The sequence below is a fragment of the Trichomycterus rosablanca genome, chromosome 4, assembly GCF_030014385.1.
Source record: "Trichomycterus rosablanca isolate fTriRos1 chromosome 4, fTriRos1.hap1, whole genome shotgun sequence".
Classification (NCBI taxonomy): domain Eukaryota; kingdom Metazoa; phylum Chordata; class Actinopteri; order Siluriformes; family Trichomycteridae; genus Trichomycterus; species Trichomycterus rosablanca.
Window position 1 is genome coordinate 19,466,167 of NC_085991.1, and position 21,789 is coordinate 19,487,955.

Here is a 21,789-nt window from a genome sequence, read left to right on the forward strand (position 1 = left end):
AAAAAAAAAAAAAAAAAAAAAACAGGGCTGTAAAGCTGCCAAGAGGCCTACAACACTACTAAAGATGCTGCAGGAATTTCTTGGAAGTACTGGTTATGTACTACATGTGATATGTACTACCATAATACCATCTTCTGTATTCTTCATATGCCTAAGCTGTGGGGTGGGGTGGCAAAAGATGGAAGCTTTTTCCTAGAAAAACGTTCAAGCCCAGCTACATTTTGCAAAAACTTTCACTGAGTTTGCTGTGATGTGGGAAAATGTGTTATGGTCTGATGAAACCAAGGCCTGCACTCTTTGGCTGTATTTCTTAGTTATGTTTGGTGCAAAAACAACACTTCTTGTCACCAAAAAATAACATACCCACGGTGAAACATGGTGGTGGCAGCATTATGCTTTGGGGCCATTTTTTAAATCCACGGTATAAGGTTATGCTGTGCTGTGCTGTTCATTCTCTAGACCTAAAAACTGTTGAAAAGCTCTGGAATGTGATCAAGAGAAAAATGGATGGTCTCAAGCCACCAAACAAATCTGAGCTGCCTATGTTTTACTCTCCAGTTTACACATAGTATTTTGCTGTACAAAAAGAAGCAGCCAGTAAAGTGAATCAAATAAAATAAAGAAAATATAACAGGTTTCAAAAAGAAAAACAAGTGAGACAAGTGATATAGTATCTAATTTAGCACCCTCATGTAAATCTGTTATCTCAAACTATTTTAAAATAGGATGTTGGAGGCACACAAAGAAAGGAATTAAAGTATCGAAGTTATAGTACTCAAGTGGAATTTAAAATATCTTGTTTATTTTTGCTTTCTCTAGCACCATCACTCTAGTCTCTGGAAAAAAAAGAAAGAGAAATGCATCTTCAGACCATTCAGATGAAGAGCTAAACCCTTCTACCACACCTAACACACAAGATGAAGACCTGTCACAGGTAACACAGTTTTTTTTTCTTTCGTTATGTAGTATTTTGCATTGTGTGCAAAGAAACAGCTCTGAGATTGATTTTGTGGTTCGAGCCCTCGCCAGTTGCATTGCTTACTGGCAATATACTACATTTGCTTACACACACTTGCCAGAATATTTAAAGTATGAATACAAAACTAAAGCTTGCTTTTTTTTTTCTTTTTTTTACAACTTTAGCTGGTTAGCTGACTCAACATCAGCTCTATATACAGTGGGGCCAAAAAGTATTTAGTCAGCAACTGATTGTGCAAGTTCTCCTACTTAGAAAGATGAGAGAGGTCTGTAATTTTCATCATAGGTACACTTCAAATCACATTGTAGGATTTTTTAAGAATTTATTTGTAAATTATGGTGGAAAATAAGTATTTGGTCACCCACAAACAAGCAAGATTTCTGGCTCTCACAGACCTGTAACTTCTTCTTTAAGAAGCTCTTCTGTCCTCCACTCGTTACCTGTATTAATGGCACCTGTTTGACCTCGTTATCTGTATAAAAGACACCTGTCCACAGCCTCAAACAGTCAGACTCCAAACTCAACCATGGCCAAGACCAAAGAGCTGTCGAAGGACACCAGGAAGAAAATTGTAGACCTGCACCAGACTGGGAAGAGTGAATCTACAATAGGCAAGCAGGTTGGTGTGAATAAATCGACTGTGGGAGCAATTGTAAGAAAATGGAAGACATACAAGACCATTGATAATCTCCCTTGGGGTCAAGATCTCATCCCGTGGGGTCAAAATGATCATGAGAACGGTGAGCAAAAATCACAGAACTACACGGAGGGACCTGATGAATGACCTGCAGAGAGCTGGGACCAGAGTAACAAAGGCTACCATCAGTAACACACTACGCCGAGAGGGACTCAAATTCTGCAGTGCCAGGCGTGTCCCCCTGCTTAAGCCAGTACATGTCCAGGCCTGTCTGAAGTTTGCCAGAGAGCATATGGATGATCCAGAAGAGGATTGGGAGAATATCATGTGGTTAGATGAAACCAAAATGGAACTTTTTGGTAAAAACTCAACTCGTCGTGTTTGGAGGCTGAGTTGCATCCCAAGTACACCATACCTACTGTGAAGCATGGGGGTGGAAACATCATGCTTTGGGGCTGTTTTTCTGCAAAGGGGACAGGACGACTGATCCGTGTTAAGGGAAGAATGAACGGGGCCATGTATTGTGAGATTTTAAGCCAAAACCTCCTTCCATCAGTGAGAGCATTGAAGATGGAACGTGGCTGGGTCTTCCAGTATGACAATGATCCCAAACACACCGCTCGGGCAACGAAGGAGTGGCTCCGTAAAAAGCATTTCAAGGTCCTGGAGTGGCCTAGCCAGTCTCCAGACCTCAACCCCATAGAAAATTTGTGGAGGGAGTTGAAAGTCCGTGTTGCCCAGCGACAGCCCCAAAACATCACTGCTCTAGAGCAGGGGTTTTCAACCTTTTTAGGCATGCGCCCGCCTTCGTGTGCTGAGCACGACTTGCGCCCCCCCCTCCCCTTGGTGGCACAGCACTCGGTCGCGTGTACCAAGCGCTGCTTCCGCCACGCCCCCCTCCCCTGGATAAGGCACGGCTCGAGCACGGATGCCAAGCACGGCTTTCGCCATGCGCCCCTCCCCTTAGTGGACCACAGCTCAATTGCGGATGCCTGCCGCGTCCTCCGCCAGTCTCGTGTGCCACCGGTTCATAATAAAAAAAAAATCTCGTTTTTTCTCATTTTGTCTCTTATAGTTGAAGTGTACCTATGATGAAAATTACAGACCTCTCTCATCTTTCTAAGTAGGAGAACTTGCACAATCAGTGGCTGACTAAATACTTTTTTGCCCCACTGTAAACCTTAAGACAGCAATCACGATTTTTGCCCTGATTTTCGCTCGGCGACTGGTCGGCGCTAGATTTGCCGGCTCGGGAGCAACTCGGTGTTTGCTTGGCGATCAAAACTCGGCTCTCAATCGCTATGTGTGAACTACTCAACAACTCGATCTGACCAGCTCGCCGAGCACTCGGCAACCGGATCGAGATTTCTAGCATGTCAGATATCTGATATGAGTTGTGCGTCTGGCAGTGAGTGCTATGTCGAACAGCCAATGAGAACACAAGATACGGTGTGAGGGGAAATGCAGGAGAGGAGTGTAAACAGGTGGGACAGGGGCATAATATAGTTTATATCAGAATACACCGGCACACACACGTTTTACAGTATTTCTGACTTGATCGTTCTCTACAAAACATAACACCAACACTGCATTGCAAAAATATTTATTAACCTCCAGCTCACTATAGAACAATCCATGCTGTTCGTGTTGCCAAATCCACTCAAATTCATTAATTTTTCCTCCTTGATTTTACGCTGCACATCAGCGCACAAACACTTTGATCGCTCGCTACTTGTTGATGTGCATGTTTGGACGTGGTATCATTACAGGGTGTCCGCGGATCCTTAAAAAGTCTTAAGTTCGTTTATCTTAAAAAAAGGCCTTAATTTGTCTTAAAAAGTCTTAAATTCATTTGCCACTGGTCTTAAAAATGCCACAGAGTGTAAATATAATTTAGGTTTTATTTTCGCGGATTGTATCTCGTAATTTCCAGATTTCGTATGCAAATTGTTTAACTGTTTAAACGGCGGACTGAACTAAGCAGAACCAACGGCAGTCTTAATGGTTCCGAGGGGCGCTAATTTGAGGTAACCTTACGCTCATTACTTGCTAAACGCCACTGCTGCCATGGGGAAGTGTACATTTAATAACAGGGTTCGTACGGGTGCTTGAAATCCTTGAAAATGCTTGAATTTTCATGTCGTATTTTCCAAGTCAACTTTATTTATATAGTGCTTTTTACAATATACATTGTCTCAAAGCAACTTTACAAAATCCAGGACCAACAGATACAAAAACCCCTGTTGAGCAAGCCGAGGGCGACTGTGGCAAGGAAAAACTCCCTGAAAATTACAGGAAGAAACCTTGAGAGGAACCAGACTCAGCAGGGCCCATCCTTCTTGGGTGGCCTGGAGGATACTTTAAATAAATACACGATTTACACAAATCATACAAACACAGAATTAAATGATCTAAAAGTTATAACTGGTAATAAATAGATAAATAAACAATTAAATAATAATAGAGTTGTTATTCGCTCTAGTCTTCAATAAAGTCTGTAGTGATTTCTTGTCGTTGCAATTACTCCAGACCCGTCACATCTGACAGGAGCAGCATCGTTGTCCCGGCAGTCTCGACTTTAATCCTTAACCTCGGCGGGTAAACAGGTTTCCATCAGAATGCCCTCGGGGTAAAACAACAGAGAATGTAGTTAATAATGTACAATGCTAGTTGACAAACAGTTTTACAGAGAGTTTTAGACTCCGGCAGCCCTAATTATTACAGCATAACTAAAAGGGAGAGCAAGCAGGTAACAAGGTCATGAAGGCTTTCACAGGACATCAGCGCCCATCTCCCCACCGTCATCAAACCTGAGTGATCGGACAAGAGAGGCAGAACGACAGCAACCCAACATCCCTGATCACCACAAGTTTCTATGACCAAGAACCCCCAAGCTCTGCGCCTTTGTCTATACTAATCAAAAGCCTGAGAAAATAAATATGTTTTCAGTCTAGACTTAAACATTGAGACTGTGTCCGAATCCCGAATAGAGGCAGGAAGATTATTCCAGAGTTGTGGAGCTTTGTAAGAAAACGCTCTTCCACCAGCCGTGATCTTTTTAATTTTAGGAACTATAAGTAACCCTGCATCTTGTGAACGATGTGGACGCGCTGGGCTGTAGTGATTAATAAGTTCACTCAGATACTGTGGAGCCAGACCATGTAGCGCTTTATAAGTTAGTAAAAGTATTTTGTAATCAATGCGAAATTTAACTGGCAGCCAGTGTAGAGATGATAGAACAGGAGTAATATGGTCACATTTTTTAGTTCTAGCACTTGAGCTGCTGCATTTTGAACTAATTGGAGTTTGTTTAAGGATCTAACAGAGCATTCAGTTAGAAGAGCATTACAATAATCTAACCGAGAAGTTATAAACGCATGGATCAGTTTTTCGGCGTCATTAACAGATAGTATATTTCTTATTTTAGAAATGTTACGCAAATGATAGAAAGCAACTCTAGTAATATTATTAACGTGTGTATCAAATGAGAGATCTGAATCTAGTGTGACACCTAAGTTTTTTACATCTGGGCTGGGAGTAACAGAGAACGTGTTTAAGTTTAGCACCAGGTTAGACAACTTGTCTCTTGCAGCTTTAGAGCCAACAAGTAAAACCTCAGTTTTATCTGAATTAAGTAAAAGAAAATTACACGACATCCAGTTTTTTATGTCGTTTACACAATCTTCTATCTTACTGATTGTGTCAGTATCATTTGGTTTGGCTGATATATACAGCTGTGTGTCATCTGCATAGCAGTGAAAGTTTATGCCATGTTTATGAATAATTTCACCTAGTGGAAGCATATAGAGTGTAAATAATAGCGGTCCCAGTACCGACCCCTGTGGAACACCATACTTTACTTTTGTAGTTTCCGAGCATTTATTATTTACATAAACGAATTGAGAGCGGTCAGTCAAATAGGAATTAAACCAAGAGAGTGCGAGTCCTTTAACACCTACTGTATTTTCTAGCCTCTCCAGTAAAATGTTATGATCGACCGTATCAAACGCTGCGCTAAGATCTAATAGAACAAGAAAAGAGACACATCCATTATCAGAAGACATTAACAACTCGTTAACTACTCTAATTAATGCGGTTTCGGTACTATGGTTGGGTCTAAATCCTGATTGAAATTTTTCATGAATACAATTTTCATTCAAATAAGAACATAGCTGTTTGGAAACGACTTTTTCTAATATCTTTGAGACAAAAGGAAGGTTTGAAATTGGCCTATAATTAGCTAGTACATGTGGATCAAGATTAGGTTTTTTAATCAGGGGTTTAATAACAGCACTTTTAAACAATTTAGGTACGTACCCAAGGCTAAGGGATGCATTGATTAATGTAAGCAGGGGCTCTACACATGTAAAGTTATCACTAAACACGGAGAAGGAATAACTGAACATGTTACACTCGGAACATGGATATAATGCTCCTGCTGGGGCCATAATAACAGAGAAATGTACTTAGCTTTACAAGATGAGTTGGAGATGATGTTTATGTTGGATTCACCGGCGCTTCTGCTGGTAGTCACAGAAGAACGGCTTTAATTCCGGATGAAACAGGCGATGATAAGCTGGAATACAAAAACCACCAACCAAACCAACACAAACGCGCTTCGTTCGGACAAAAGCGGCTGTAATTCTAAAGGAGAACGGTGTTATGCGCTGGTGTACTAAACAAATAAACGCGCTTCCTACGAACAGAAACGGTTATAACTCCCCACAAAACAGAGGTGTTTTAAGAGCTGAAATACAGAACACAACCAAACACAAACGCGCTTCGTGCGGACCAAAAACGGTTTTAATTCTGGATAATTAAGATGTTTATGCGCTGAAGTACAAAAACAAACAAAACCGGCTTCGTTCGGATGCCGGTAGCAGAAGTTTCCTAGTTTCCAACACAGCACGAATTTACGTTAGTAAACACAAGCGCTTTTTTACGATAAACAAAATAAAACTAAATCAACAACACACGGAAGATTAACGTATAAATTATATGTTTAAAACATACGTATATAAAAAGTTATTTAGCTAAAGGCTACAAACAAATAACTAGGCTAGCGTCTCAGCGTGCGTCATTTTCCAGGTTTGAAAAGTGCTGGAATTTTGGGTAAAGTGCTTGAAAATGCTTGAAATCGTAACAGTATTCCTTTCACTACAAATAGGTATCTGACCGAATAGTTCGCTTATTAGAGAAATAAAAAAGTCGCAGAGCCTGAAATGAAAACTGCTCCGCCTGCACCTTGCTTGCGCCTGTGTGTAAGAGTGATGCAAATTCCGGCTCTTTTTGGTGAGCCATTTGGCTCAGCATATCGAGAAGAGTCGGCTCTTTCTGCTCCAAAACGGCTCTTCAATTTTACCACTTCTGCCTGTGGAGTGCCTGCCATGCCGCGGAGATCACCACCCTAACATTCTGCCTTGTTTTAAGTTACAAAAGGAAATAAAGAAAGTAACGGCCCTTGGATGGGAGTCGGCTCCCATTGTTCACGTAAAAAATAGTTGGCTCAAGGAGCTTGTTCGCAACAGACAGCTAGTGTGTGTGACTGCGATCTGCCAGTCTGTTTTCGTGTGTGACCCGTCCCCCGAAGAGACAGTGGTGATGGGTCGTTCGCGAACGATTCAATTATATTAAACGGCTCTTTAAAATGAACGAAATAAACCGAGTCGCGCCTCTAGGAGCCGCTATGTGTATTTTTTAGTTTTGCGCAGTTCTTATCGACTGGAATCCACCCATTCAGCTTCACATCAGTAGAGGGAATCAATCAGTCATAATGAGTCATAATAAAGAGCGAGCAAGAGACGCGCGCGCGCGCACACCGAGAGAGCCGTAACAGAGCTACAGATAGAACATGCAAAAAATAAGCAGTGCTCTTAGTATAATGACAAATAATTAAGAAATAAACTTGTTTAATTATGCTAACATGTAACAGGACAGATTATTCCCGAGCTGAGAAATCGAGTGAAGTCAGAGAACGTGTTTTTTAAATGCAAACTTATGTTTGCAATTTAAACATTTTACATTTTCTGCATTTAGCAGATGCCTTTATCCAAAGCGACTTACAGTACAGTTACAGTATACAGTTTGAGCAATTGAGGGTTAAGGCCCTTGCTCAAGGACCCAACAGTTGCAACCTGGCAGAGGTGAGGCTTGAACCGGCAACCCTCTGATTACTAGTCCAGTACCTTAACCACTAGGCTACAGCTGCCATTTAAATACCCTAAATGCTGCAATTTAATTATTTTTGTGTTTCTAATTGGGTTTTTTAAGCTTGAAATGTAAGCCCAGTTTGGTTATATTGGAATATTTAGTAGTGAGGAAATTTCATGACTGGAGTTGTTGCACAGGTGTCATCCTATCACGGTACCATGCTGGAATTCACTGAGCTCCTGAGAGCGACCCATTCTTTCACAAATGTTTGTAAAAGCAGTCTGCATGCCAAGGTGCTTGGAGTGAATACTTTTGGCAATGTAGTGTATGTATTTGAAATATTAGAGAAAATTGAGACCCCGTTTTCAGTGTACAGACGGTTCTGGTTTATACAAAATATAAGTATAAATGGTTTTGGTTTATACAAAACTTTTCATTTAAGTTTAAATAATAAAATATTGGTTAAACAGAAAATACAGCACTCGCATGCTTACAATAAAGCCTGTAAACATAATGTTGATGTGTGCTTTTTGCTGCTTTGTTACTGCGACAGTGGTTTTAATTTGTCTGAGTGGTATTAAAAAGTCTTAAAAAGTCTTAAATTTAATTTCCCAATACCTGCAGATACCCTGCATTAAACCCCTAGTCACTTCTCACATGTGTTTTTGTAAAAAAAAAAAAAAAAAACCTAGTTTGGGAGACCAGAGAAGCTCGCCTGTGATTCCAGTTGGTGATAGATCGTGTAGTGTAAAACCCCCTTATTCCCGATTAGTCGTGTAGTGTGAAATACACACCGACTGAAAGACTCCCGAGTGCAAAAGATTCAGTCGTGTAGTGTGAACTGTACAGCGACCTGACGACTTGGAAAGTCATGTAGTGTGAACTTGGCATAAGGTACTAAAGGGTACTGTTACTTTTTTAAATATGGCCAATCTGTGTATCATTTTTAAAACTGTATTTGTAGTTTACTCAGCTTGTCTAAACACCTTCTCTTGGGGGAAGATGCGCCAAACTGCCAGTACTGTGGATCACAATTGTCAATAAAACATATTCTGACAGAATGCCAAGCCATCGAAGATACTAGAAAAATATTTTAGAGACACAAATATGAAAGACCTCTTCGAAAGCAATAACCCACAAAATATCCTGAATGTGTTGAATTACCTAAAGATTAAAAGCCAAATACAGTACATTAACTTTTACTTAGCTTAAACTTGGTTTTGAACCCACCTTTAATGCCATGTTCATAGCCCAATTGAGCTGGAATGGCAATAAACACAAACAAACAAAAAAAACTCAGCTTGTCTTCATGAACTATGCGCTGGTGCCATCGAAAGTAGGAAGTAGTCATAATAATGTGACTCAGCTGTGTACATGTCACATTCTAAATAAAAAAATAATAAATTAGTAAAGCAATTTATGTATAGATTATTCTGGCCACAAACGTTTAGTTAATTTGCATTTTCTTTAGCTGTTTTTACCTCCCGGGACAATAAATAAGCCACATTATATGTAAACATGCTACTGTTTTGATTGGCCACTAGAGGGCATTTTACAATTGTAACTCAATTGGGGATGAACAGACAGCATTGTAAAAATAATCAGCGATCCTCCTAAGCCTACCTCACAGTTTTTAAAGTGTTTTAGGTCAGGAAACGGGTTGCCATTGCAAAAGATTGTCCTCTTTAAGCCAGGTTTGTGTGCTTCTGGATCATTGCCCTGCTGAAAGTTTGGCAGAGGTAGCCAGTGCTTCTTGTCTTAATTTATATACTGTACTAGGTATTACATTTGTGCACTATCAATGGTGTGTCTGTTTTATTATGCTAATTATGATTAAAGGATGGGTTTTTGCACACAGCTTTTGTTACTGATATGTAAAATATTTTGTGCTTGTTTTGCTCTCTCACATAACTGTTTTAATCCTTCAAATGTGCCTGCACACACTGCCAATTATACAGGGCCATTTTGGCTTTGATTCTGCAAATCAGTGACCACCTACTGGAGGACTTTTGTGTGGTAAACACATTCATTTTTAGGCATTTTGTATTTTTCACAACAAATAATTTTAGATTATCACACATTGTTATGATGGGGGGGGTGTAAGAAAAACTTTGTTCCTTTTTATTAAAATAAATTTTAGAAAAGTTATACCACAATGTACAAGTAATTGTCAAATGTAAAAAAAAAGTTTTGAATATTTTAATCCTTTTCAAGCTTAACACAGAAGCCAAACAAATTACCCTAAGTCATGTCCGTGCTAACTCCGGCTCACAGTCTGACACTTACAATGTCTGATACAACCAGCATCTCAAAAACAGATGAGTGGTACGACAATGAATTGGCTTATTTCAAGTCCTGCCCTAAACCCAATATTAATGTTTTGACAAGACCTACTAGCAATAAATGCCTGAAAACCAAGCAGTGTTTAATTTAAAGTAGTTCTGCATAGAGTAGTGGGCTCAATTTTTTCAACATATATGTAAAACATTATCGTTTCAGTCATTGCTGCTAATTGGCCTCACCTGTTAAATGTACAGGATGGATAGATCGAGGAGAAGAAAGAAAGGAGAACTAATACAAATGCAAAAATGCAAAACACTTTCTTAGCCTGTCTTGAGCAGAACAGAGACAGCATTCTGTCACTGAACACACTCCTCGTCTGGTGATTAATGTTTAGAGGGTGATGTGTGTTATTCATGAGGGATATAAGCTTATTAAGTGTCCATTACTCAGCCACCTGCATAAAATTGTTTAGTTTTGTGCCAACCTCAGAGCCAGCTTTCCTCACCAGCCTGTTCAGCCGTGTAGTGTCGCTCTTCTTCATGCTGCCTCCCCAACACATCACAGCATAGAAGAGGACGCCACATCCTGCCCCCCTCCCCACAACTGCAGTGTTTTCTGGAAGCTTGTGCATGTGACATGACATGAGAGTAGGCCCTGTGTAGCATATAGAGGATGGCATCTTCCACCCCCACCTTTTCCTCGTAAGCGAACTGTAGTGGTCAAGTGCGTAATAAATCTGTGGTCTGAGGTGATGGAGCAGCAGTCACTCAAATATGCTCTTTATAATTTTCAGTGTCAGTGTAACTGGTCTGTAGTTGTTTGGCATGCTGGGCCTTCTTGGGAACTGGGACATGGCAACTCTCCCCAGTCACAGGCTTAGTTTAAATATGTATTGGTGTGCCTCCTCGAGTTCAGCAGCTCATGCTTTGAGCATTTTTGGCCACACCCTCTCTGGGCCAGCGGCCTTGCTGTGTCGAAGCCAGTTCTCTTCTCACTTGATTTGCAGTTATGGTTAGGGGGTGAACAATATCAAAAGATGTTGTGGTTGATGATGTGGAATCAACGGTGATAGCTATGTAGTTGTCATTGACTGGTGGAGGGGGTTTGAGGTGATAACTACCGCAGGGCAATCAAACCTAATGAAGTGGTTAAACTGGTTTGCTCACACCAAACCCCCTTCTTCCTTTTGAAGCCTGTGATTTTTGTAATATTTGTGTTGAATACCTTTTTTGTTCCTTAATTGAAATATTATACAAACTTTTTTTTTTTTTTTTTTTTTTTTTTTTTTTTTTTTTTTGTGAATTTTGAAATATTAATTTACATGTGTGAATGTTTTTATATTTAATGTCATTAAGGGCCTGCATGGCAAAGGAGCCATTAAATAGGTGAGGATATGGTGCTCTGCAATGGCTTGGCACTCAGTTAAAGGTGTGTTTGTTCCTCGTGTACAGTGTTTCCAGATGACCGTGGACCTTCCACTGCAATGATTAAGTTATTAATTATCGACTTATAAAAGTCTAATTTTGATACTGCTGATTAACCTATTGTTGACACCACCAATGTATTTATTTAAGTTAAAAGATGATTTTATTAAAAGCTTCTTACAATTAATACAAAAATACCTACTTATTTAGAGGTTAAGGGCCCTGCTGGAGGGCAAAAATGGGAGATTGGCAGTGGTGGGACTTGAACCCTCAGCCACCACCAGTTATAATAATTAATCTTGCTTATTACTACTAGTACTATGCATTAATTTTAGTGATGCTTTATCCTAAACATGGTCAAAATAATATAAAAAAGAATTGATTTAATTGAGCTCTTTACATTTTATGTTGGTTATGTTTGCTCCCCCATCAGATGAGACGTTCTAATCGTCAAGTGAAAAGAAAAAAATACACAGAAGATTTAGACATTAAAATCACAGATGATGAAGATGAGCCAAGTGAAGATGTGAATATAACCACCATTGCAGCCATGTCTGGAGGACACAATCAGTCTACAGGGGTTCAGCTTCAAGAGATGGATGGGGATGGCCTCTCTAGCATGCAGTTTTTTGTGGTAAATTTTAGAGCTCAGATCGAAACAAACGCAATGTTCTTTGCTGTAAAATTATTGCTAGTGTTACCCAATCCTGTTTTATTTCCTTATTTCATTTTCTCATTTCAAAATCCCCGATGTTAAATACTGTTGTCAAATTGTGCTAAAATTGTTGCAATTAAAAGTCTTGTCTTGTTCTGCATGGAATACTACTCCAAAGTAATTTAAGGCATTTAGGTGCTTTGTGAAATAAATCAGAAATCAATTCTTAATAAATATTGACTATAAAGTTAAAGAATAAATCTGTTATTTAAATCAGGAAAACCCAAGTGAAGAGGATGCAGCCATTGTGGATAAAGTTTTGGCCATTCGCCTTGCCAAAAAAGAGGTTGGTTGGCACATATTGAGCATCTAATGAGAATAAAAGCCTTGCCTTTTAATAAACACCCAATAATCCAAATATTCTGTATTATAGATATGTCCAGGCCAGTATACCACTGTGGAGGAATATTTTGTGAAATACAAAAACTAGTAAGTACTGACCTTTTTCCTGGGTTCGATCCCCAGGTGGGGCGGTCCGGGTCCTTTCTGTGTGGAATTTGCATTTTCTCCCCGTGCCTGCGTGTGTTTACTCCGGGTGCTCCGGTTTCCTCCCACAGTCCAAAGACATGCAAGTGAGGTGAATTGGAGATACTAAATTGTCCAGGACTGTGTTCGATATAACCTTGTGTAACCTGATAAACCTTGTGTAATGAGTAACTGCCTGTTCCTGTCATGAATGTAACCAAAAGTGTAAAACATGACGTTAAAATCCTAATAAACAAACAAAACAAACTGACCTTTTTTGTTTTAGAAAATATTTAAGTGTACATTTGGCACTTACACTTTTGTTGGTATCTTTAGCTCATATTTGCACTGTGAGTGGGCCAGTCTGGAACAGCTTGAGAAAGACAAGAGGATCCACCAAAAGCTTAAAAGATTCAAGGCAAAGCAGGCTCAAATGAGACACATCTTCCAGGAGGTAGCTTTTATTTAACTTCTCTCCTTCACACACACACATTTTTATTTTTGAGAGGGTAAGGGCTGTCGTTTGCATTCAGTTTAAGAGCTTAATTTTTTTAATACTCTTCGTTAATGTGTAAGGATGAAGAGCCTTTCAATCCAGACTATGTGGAGGTGGACCGTATACTGGATGAATCCAAAAGTGTGGACAAAGAAAATGGAGAGGTTAAAGTCTTAAATCTTACTGAAAATTTATGTAGTAGTAGTAGTGGGGTTGGACATTGTGCAAATATAAATACTTTTATCTCACTTGTCACAGCCAGTTGTGTATTACCTAGTGAAATGGTGCTCTCTACCTTATGAGGATGCCACCTGGGAACTAAAGGAAGATGTAGATGAAGGAAAGCTGGAAGAGTTTAAGAAGATTCAGAGTCGCCAACCCAGACTTAAAAGAACTGTAAATTTTTATGCTATATTGTATATGTATCAACTGATACAGCTATTTTTGTGTAACAGTTATTGTGCAAGTGTTTTAATTGTATTTCTGTTAGACTCGGCCACCTGCAACTGCCTGGAAAAAGCTGGAGCAGTCCCATGAATACCGTAGTGGAAACACACTAAGAGAGTATCAGCTAGAGGGAGTCAACTGGCTTCTCTTCAACTGGTATAACAGGTACTTAGTTACAACATGAGTGTTTTTATAATTACTGAGTAAAACAAGGCTTTTAGATTCATGCTAACACTTTTTTTTTATTTAAAAAAAAAAAAAAAAATGTTTTTTTTTATAAGATTTTACTCATTGATCATATTTTTCCTTTATAGGCAGAACTGCATTTTGGCAGACGAGATGGGTCTGGGTAAGACAATCCAGTCAATAGCTCTACTGTCTGAAATGTTTGCTGCTGGGGTCCATGGACCCTTTCTGATAATTGCCCCCCTGTCTACGATCACCAACTGGGAACGAGAATTTTCCACGTGGACTGAAATGAACGCTATTGTCTATCATGGAAGTCTGGCCAGCAGGCAAATGATCCAGCAGTATGAGATGTACTGTAAAGATGATAAGGTTTGTGTGCATCGTAATATCCAGCTGTAATATCTAATTATTTCTAAAAGGTAAAATGGACCTGGTAGATCCACTCAACTCCCCATTCCTGATGTCAGTAAAGTTGTTTTTATTTTGAAGGGACTGGTATTTTTTTTATTTTATTTTTATTTTTTATTTTTTAAGGTAAGTTTCAGTTTACGTGTGTGAGTGTATCTAGCTTTACTGTAACGTGTTGGCGAACAGAACTGAGTGTGATTAATAGAGACGGTAGAGTTTTAACAAGAAATGGACATCTAAGTATTTATTTACTGAAGTCAGATGTAAAGCTGTTTACGGATCACAATTTAAATCTAGGGTTTAAATCGCCATTACGGTACTGAACACGCAGAGAAATAAAAGAAATTGAGCGAAGCACAGTGCTCCCATCTAAAGCTTCGCTAGCTAAACTGCAAAAGCAACAAGGTAACATTCAGGACTGGAGCAGTCAAGACCAGCTTTGTGATTTCCAAAAAGAATATCCAACAAGAACAAAGGACTGAAAAACAAATGAGGTAATTAGACTCCTCCAAACAAAATAGCAAGAGGACCTTGTGTATATCCTATAATTACTTCTGTTCAATAAATAATAATTATTCTGTTTAAATGACTGTTTTTAGTGACACTAAACACATTTTATTGTTTCCTGGTATTATATCATTTCTTCAGATTTATATTTGTTTTGAAAAATTGCCTGGATGTCTGTTATTAAATCCTTTCTTTTTATTATTTTTTTATTTATTTATTTTTTTAATACTTTTAAGGGGCACCTAATTCCAGGAGCATACAAATTTGATGCTTTGATCACAACATTTGAGATGGTTCTGTCTGACTGCCCAGAGCTACGTGAAATCTACTGGCGTTGTGTAGTCATTGATGAAGCTCATCGGCTAAAGAACCGAAACTGCAAGTTGCTTGACAGCCTAAAGATGCTAAATTTGGTGAGTGTGTGGTCACAGTTACATAATTAAGTATGCATTTTCACATTTTAGGTACAAATAATGTAGCTACCGGGCAGATTAAATTATTGATTGTGCTGCTGCTGTTTTAGACCAGGGATTCCCAAACCAGTGTCTGTTGGCAACTTGCAGTCCATGTTATGACATTATAATGTGGCCTACACTTATGTACCTTAGACTTATTATAACTATAGTCTTGCAGCTTACACAACAGCAATAACAAATATTTTTATGTATTTTCATTTTCTTTAAGCACTTTATTCTGGTTAGCACTGGCTATGTTTACATCCAGAACCTTTGAGCGCAAGGCAGGAATACCAATCCGTTGTGCTTCGATCACCACCCAACCTATGGCACAGCTGAGATTTGAACTCAGATCTAAGCAGTGGTGGGTTAGCGTAATAGGCTAATTTTCAACATTGTCGGTAAACTTAGTTTACACTAATGTTTACACTAATTGTTTGCCACAAATAACTATCTTGTTAGTAGTAGTAATATGTAGTGTAATAAAGAAATAACTTTGGTTTCATCTGTGCATAAAAATTTCCACCGGGAAAAAAAAGACCTGTTAAAGACAGCTTTCTTGTGCATTAGTAAGTATAGTGTAATCTGAAAAAGTAAAGTCCTATTACAGCTCTCATTGGTGTCTGACCTGAAGACATCGCCCTTCCTAGATGTAATTAGACTATCGCTTTTGTTACTCTCCTTGCTAGATGTCTCATTCTTTTAAACTGGAAGTCACTAGTTTCTCCCACACATCATGTTTGTATTAGATACACTTTTTACAAAAAAAAAATCGATGAATGCTTAGAGGTTCCACCAGTTCCTATAATAGGCTATAGGGAGGTTTTCTGACCCATGCTGAGAATTCTGTTTCCAACAACCCCAATGTAATTTCAACACTAATAATATGCCAAGACAATAGAAAGTACTGAGATTTCCTAATTAATTTTTATTTTAGTTTATTTATATTTATTTACAAGAAATCATGGGTTCCTCAGGTGGATGGTCAGTGGTGGCCAGCTGCCAGTTTGTTTTGTTGACCTTAAAAAGATACACGTAAAAATATAACAAATACGTAAATAAACAAATACAGACATAAATGTAATAAATAAACAAAAATAAATAAACTCACAATATGTGGCAATTGTAGTGTTACAGTGTTATCTTAAATTAGACTTACCTGAAGAGCACCAGACTTCAAACCTTTACATTCTGAAACAGGAGCTGTAATAAACAGTTTCATTGTTCAATTATTGTATTAAGTCATTTGTGTTAACTGAAAAAATATTGTTTAAACAAGTTGTTAGAAGAGCCCACAACATAATTAAGGACAGCACACACCCCCAAAACTACCTCTTCACTCTTCTGCCATCAGGCAAACACTACAGAAGTGTAAAGGCCAGAACATCTGACCAACTGCTTCTACCCACAGGCAGTCAGGCTTGTGAACAAACATGGACTTTTACATACAAATCTCACTTCATGAACCTTAAATCTCCTCATACTGCACAATTGCACCTTAAAATGACTGCTGATTCATTGCATAATTTGCACCTTATACAATAACTGCTGCTTTATGCACAAAATTGCATAGTTTTTCTGCACCTTACTGTGACTGCTGCTATGTTCCTTTTTTGCCTTAGTTTATTTCTATTTTTATTCTTTGTATATAAAAAAAAGTTTGGTTTTTTTATATTTTTAAATTTTTTTTCTACTAAGTTCTGTTCTGTAAGTTTAATTCTGTTGTATGTATATATACTTATAATTGACATGTGGAGGACAAGCAAAGTAAGAATTTCATTGTACAGTGTTTCTGTGCACATTACAATACAACTCTTGAATCTTGGATGGTTAAAGTAGGTTATTAAAATGGAACTTGATCTAAAGTAACTCCTGTTCAGAAATAGGGCATGCTCTGCAGTAAAGGCATGTTTAGAAATCGATTAGATGTGTTTTTAAAAAATAATGTGATTTGAAAAGGTGTTCATGCTACTACACTCTAAATAGTAAGTAGCTACTACTTGGTTATTTAATTACCAGTGTTCCAAAGTGAACTGACTTCAGCCAACTAAAGTGCACAAAGCTTATTAGCTAACAACTCAGTTGACCATGGGGCTTCTTACCATGTGTGGCTGGCTGTCACACTTTGGTGTTTTGGTTCTGTTTATGTATAAATAATACAATCTGCAGATCCTGTCAACCTTTGATATTTGTAAAATTCCATTTCTTTTAACATAGCTTTCTTAATTCTGAACCCATTTCATTTTCCACAGGAGCATAAAGTATTGCTTACAGGCACACCACTGCAAAACACAGTCGAGGAGTTGTTCAGTCTGTTACATTTCTTAGATCCTTCACAGTTTCCCTCAGAGACAGAGTTTCTTCGTGAATTTGGTGATCTCAAAACAGAGGAGCAGGTATACACATACATGCATTTGCTTAGAAATGAAAAATAATTAAGTCAGAATTTGAACAATAATTACTGCATTTTTTGATCTGCCCTTTAGGTGCAGAAACTGCAATCTATTCTGAAACCTATGATGCTACGTAGATTAAAGGAGGATGTTGAGAAGAACCTGGCACCAAAGCAGGAGACCATTATTGAGGTTTGCAAAAGAGTTTCTTGTGTTAGTCACTCATGAGCCCACAAAGACAATTTTTTACATTAATTATGGACTTTATTTTGTCAAATCTCCCTAAACATTTTTTGAAGAAGTAGGTAACACTTGGATTTCATTTGCTAGAAAAAAAAACCTTTTTGGATGCATAAACATGAGCAGTTTAGATTTAGTCTAGAGTAACCGTATGGATGGTGAAGTGGTCTGTATATTGATTAAGAAATGTTACGGCAAAATAATTTACGTGCTGTACTAAATAGACACGTTTCATTTTTATAGATATTGCCCATGTTGTAATTCTAGTAATCCAATTAAAAGCATTAAAATGTTTGCAAAAATGCTAAGGAATTTTTTTGTTTAGGTGGAGTTGACTGATGTGCAGAAGAAGTACTACCGTGCTATTTTGGAACGCAACTTCAGCTTTTTGAGCATGGGAGCCAATCAAAACAGCAATGTGCCCAATCTCCTGAACACCATGATGGAGCTTCGCAAATGCTGCAACCACCCTTATCTGATCACAGGTTTTTAACAAAAAGCTTATTACTGACCCTTTTAAATTAACTTTTAACAAATTAAACTAAGAAGAATTGTGGTATTATCATGTATCCAAAAACGTTGGCAAATACCAGGGTTTCGAAACTGTATAAAACACTGGCAGAGGTCTTTTCAGATAACCTCGAACAAACTGACCTGTTACAAGAAAATAAGTGCCAAGCCTGCTATTTTCTTATAACTGGACAGTCCTGCAGTTTTCTTGCTTGTATTCCAGTGTTTAAAATCACAGGTTTTTAACCTGGAACCTGGAAAAGATGTCATAAAGGCAAAATGTGTTGCTCTAAAGTGTCAATATATTTTTCTGCATTTATGTTGCCATCACAAAACTGTAAATTACCTTTGCCAAGGGCACTAATACAACCCGTATCATGACATACCCTGGCTTTTGGACTTGTTGCTGATAACAGTTTGGCTGGTCCTTTTTGTCTTTGGTCTGGAGCACATGACGTCCATATCTTTTAAAAAAAGAGATTTGGAATACTGATTTAATTGAACACAATACACGTTTCCACTTCCTGATGGTCCATCCCTAATGTCAAAGAACTTGACGCCACTTCTGTACATAAGGCTTATTTTTTTGCACAGTAAAATTTTACATGCCATTTGTGAATGTAACTCCTTATTGTAGTGCTTGACAAGTGCTAAAGTAATCCCTTGTCCATGTGGTTATGTCAGCTATTTATAAATGGTGCTTTTTGATGAAGTGCCTTTTGAGGGATTGCACCCCTGCCCTTTCCACCTAAACTTCTACCATATTCCTTGAATTGTTTAATGATATTATGCAATGTAGAAGGAGAAATATGCAAATACCTTCCACTCTTTCTTTACGCAACATTGTTTTTAAACATTTCAAGATTTTTTTTAAATGTTGCAAAGATTTCAGCTCTTTCCAAAGTTTTTTTTATTTGGATTGAGATCAGAAACCTAGTTTTCTTACGCTTGTGAGCACATTTCGCTCTAAAATGCTTTGATAATCCTCTGATTGCATTGTTTCTACAATCAAAGGCCTCTAGTCAAGGCCTCCAGTTGCCGAGGCAGCAAAGCAACCCCACAACATTATGGATCCTCCAGCATGTTTCACTGTAGGTAGGGTACACTTTTCTTTATATGCTTAATTTCATCATCTATGAACATAACATTAGTATCCATTGCCAGAGAGCTCTAGTTTGGTTTCATCTGTCCATGGAACATTTGTGGTTTATCTGTGTAAGTTTTGGTGAAGTTTAGTATTGTTCCTCTTGGCCTTTACTCAGAGAGCCCTTTTTTGTTCACTGTGTGGCATACAGTACGTGTTAAATCCATTACTCCAGATGACTGCTGCTCAGCCTGAAGTTCTACATGGCTTCTTTGCCACATTTTTGAACCACTTTCATTAATTTTCCTTTTGTCTTAAAGTTCTTGACTGTTCCATAAGTAGCAAACGTCTGGCTTCAACAGTTCAAAATGTTATCAAGAGTACCTTTTAAACTGCTTGTGCTTGATGATAATAGCATTTCTGGTCTACTCAGACAGCTCCCTTGTCTTTGACATTGTGAACAAAGAAGATGAAATAAAACATGTCTTTTTAGGCATTAAAGCCACTGGTAAGTAAAAACAGAAAGGCTAATTTAGCCAAAACATTTAGATGATGCCCAAGACTTTTGAGATATTTTGTGGACTGAAAAGTCAAAAGTGAAATTTTATTTATTATTTATTTATTTTTTTAAAGAAATTGGTTGTTACATTGGGCATAAAGCTAACATCGCATTTCATAAGAACATCATACCAACAGTCAAACATGGTGGTGGTAGTGTAATGGTCTGGGCTTGCTTTGCATTTGCAGGACATTTATGTGTGTGTTAATATACATAAATACATATATATGCTGAGTTTCTGTTTGTGTGTGTATATGTGTGTATGGGCATTTTAAAGTTCTAATGTAAATATGCTTCTTTGAATTTGGTATTTGTGAATTTGTTCAGGTGCTGAAGAGAAGATATTGGCTGAACTAAGGGAGATGTATGATTCCTCTGCACCAGACTTTCACCTTCAGGCCTTGGTGCGCTCCGCAGGAAAATTGGTTCTACTTGATAAGTTGCTTCCTCGCCTGAAGGCTGGTGGACACAAAGTGCTTATCTTCTCTCAGATGGTGCGCTGTCTCGACATTCTAGAAGATTACCTTATACACAAAAGGTAGAGGGAAAATTTAAACATGCTTTTATGTATTTTCACTTGAAACAAGTATACTAATTGATATATTTAAGATGTGTAAAGCAAGTGTTTCTCTGTAACTGGGCATTACCCTAAGCCAGCTTTACACTGTCAATATCTGATATTTTTTTCAGCTAAATTACAATGCATTACAATGTAATGCAATGGTTACATTCTAACCAGTAGCCAGTTTTTAAGGCAACCAGTAGGATGATGGCATAGAATAAAGTTTGTTTAAGCAAGTGATAATTATGTGACTTATAGATCAGGGTAAGGCTTTAATTAACTGCTTTATCTTGGTCATGGTTGCTGTCGGTACATAAAACACTGAGCGCAAGGCAAGAATACTCTGTATTCTTGTTTCCAAGTCACAAAATATTCCAAGTCATTTTTTAAATCTTTAAACTAAAGTCTAATTCAAATCAAGAGTCAATATAACATACACATAGCATATATGATGAATGTAAAAGTAGACAGTTTTTAAGAACAATTAACAATCTACAGGGTGGGCCATTTATATGGATACACCTAAATAAAATGGGAATGGTTGGTGATATTAACTTCCTGTTTGTGGCACATTAGTATATGGGAGGGGGAAAACTTTTCAAGATGGGTGGTGACCTTGGTGGCCATTTTGAAGTCGGCCATTTTGGATCCATTTTTAGTTTTTTTCCAATGGGAAGAGGGTCATGTGACACATCAAACTTATTGAGAATTTCACAAGAAAAACAATGGTGTGCTTGGTTTTAACGTAAATTTATTCTTTCATGAGTTATTTACAAGTTTCTGACCACTTATAAAATGTGTTCAAAGTGCTGCCAATTGTGTTGGATTGTCAATGCAACCCTCTTCTCCCACTCTTCACACACTGATAGCAACACCGCAGAAGAAATGCTAGCACAGGCTTCCAGTATCCGTAGTTTCAGGTGCTGCACATCTCGTATCTTCACAGCATAGACAATTGCCTTCAGATGACCCCAAAGATAAAAGTCTAAGGGGGTCAGATCGGGAGACCTTGGGGGCCATTCAACTGGCCCACGACGACCAATCCACTTTCCAGGAAACTGTTCATCTAGGAATGCTCGGACCTGACACCTATAATGTGGTGGTGCACCATCTTGCTGGAAAAACTCAGGGAACGTGCCAGCTTCAGTGCATAAAGAGGGAAACACATCATCATGTAGCAATTTCAAATATCCAGTGGCCTTGAGGTTTCCATTGATGAAGAATGGCCCCACTATCTTTGTACCCCATATACCACACCATACCATAAATTTTTGTGTTCCAACAGT

At 38.3% G+C, this 21,789-nt stretch overlaps 1 protein-coding gene and 1 long non-coding RNA gene across 4 annotated transcripts in view; one reads left to right on the top strand and one right to left on the bottom strand.

The window, feature by feature from the left end:
• The window catches only part of chd8 (chromodomain helicase DNA binding protein 8), a 109,338-nt gene that overhangs the window by 25,265 nt on the left and 62,284 nt on the right, over positions 1-21,789 (top strand). For all 3 annotated transcript variants that reach the window (XM_062993934.1, XM_062993933.1, XM_062993935.1), the window contains 14 exons: positions 820-934; positions 11,907-12,107; positions 12,406-12,474; positions 12,562-12,617; positions 12,990-13,107; positions 13,230-13,313; positions 13,408-13,545; positions 13,640-13,761; positions 13,911-14,154; positions 14,937-15,113; positions 17,408-17,551; positions 17,642-17,740; positions 18,114-18,273; positions 20,269-20,479. In XM_062993934.1, the coding sequence (XP_062850004.1) occupies positions 820-934; positions 11,907-12,107; positions 12,406-12,474; positions 12,562-12,617; positions 12,990-13,107; positions 13,230-13,313; positions 13,408-13,545; positions 13,640-13,761; positions 13,911-14,154; positions 14,937-15,113; positions 17,408-17,551; positions 17,642-17,740; positions 18,114-18,273; positions 20,269-20,479 (1,938 nt within the window). The remainder of the gene's footprint in view (positions 1-819; positions 935-11,906; positions 12,108-12,405; positions 12,475-12,561; positions 12,618-12,989; positions 13,108-13,229; positions 13,314-13,407; positions 13,546-13,639; positions 13,762-13,910; positions 14,155-14,936; positions 15,114-17,407; positions 17,552-17,641; positions 17,741-18,113; positions 18,274-20,268; positions 20,480-21,789) is intronic.
• Positions 16,099-20,412, bottom strand: LOC134312200 (uncharacterized). The gene is made up of 3 exons (XR_010011513.1): positions 20,334-20,412; positions 16,315-16,358; positions 16,099-16,175 (listed from the first exon to the last, which is right to left on the bottom strand). It is a non-coding gene; the product is annotated as an uncharacterized LOC134312200 (long non-coding RNA).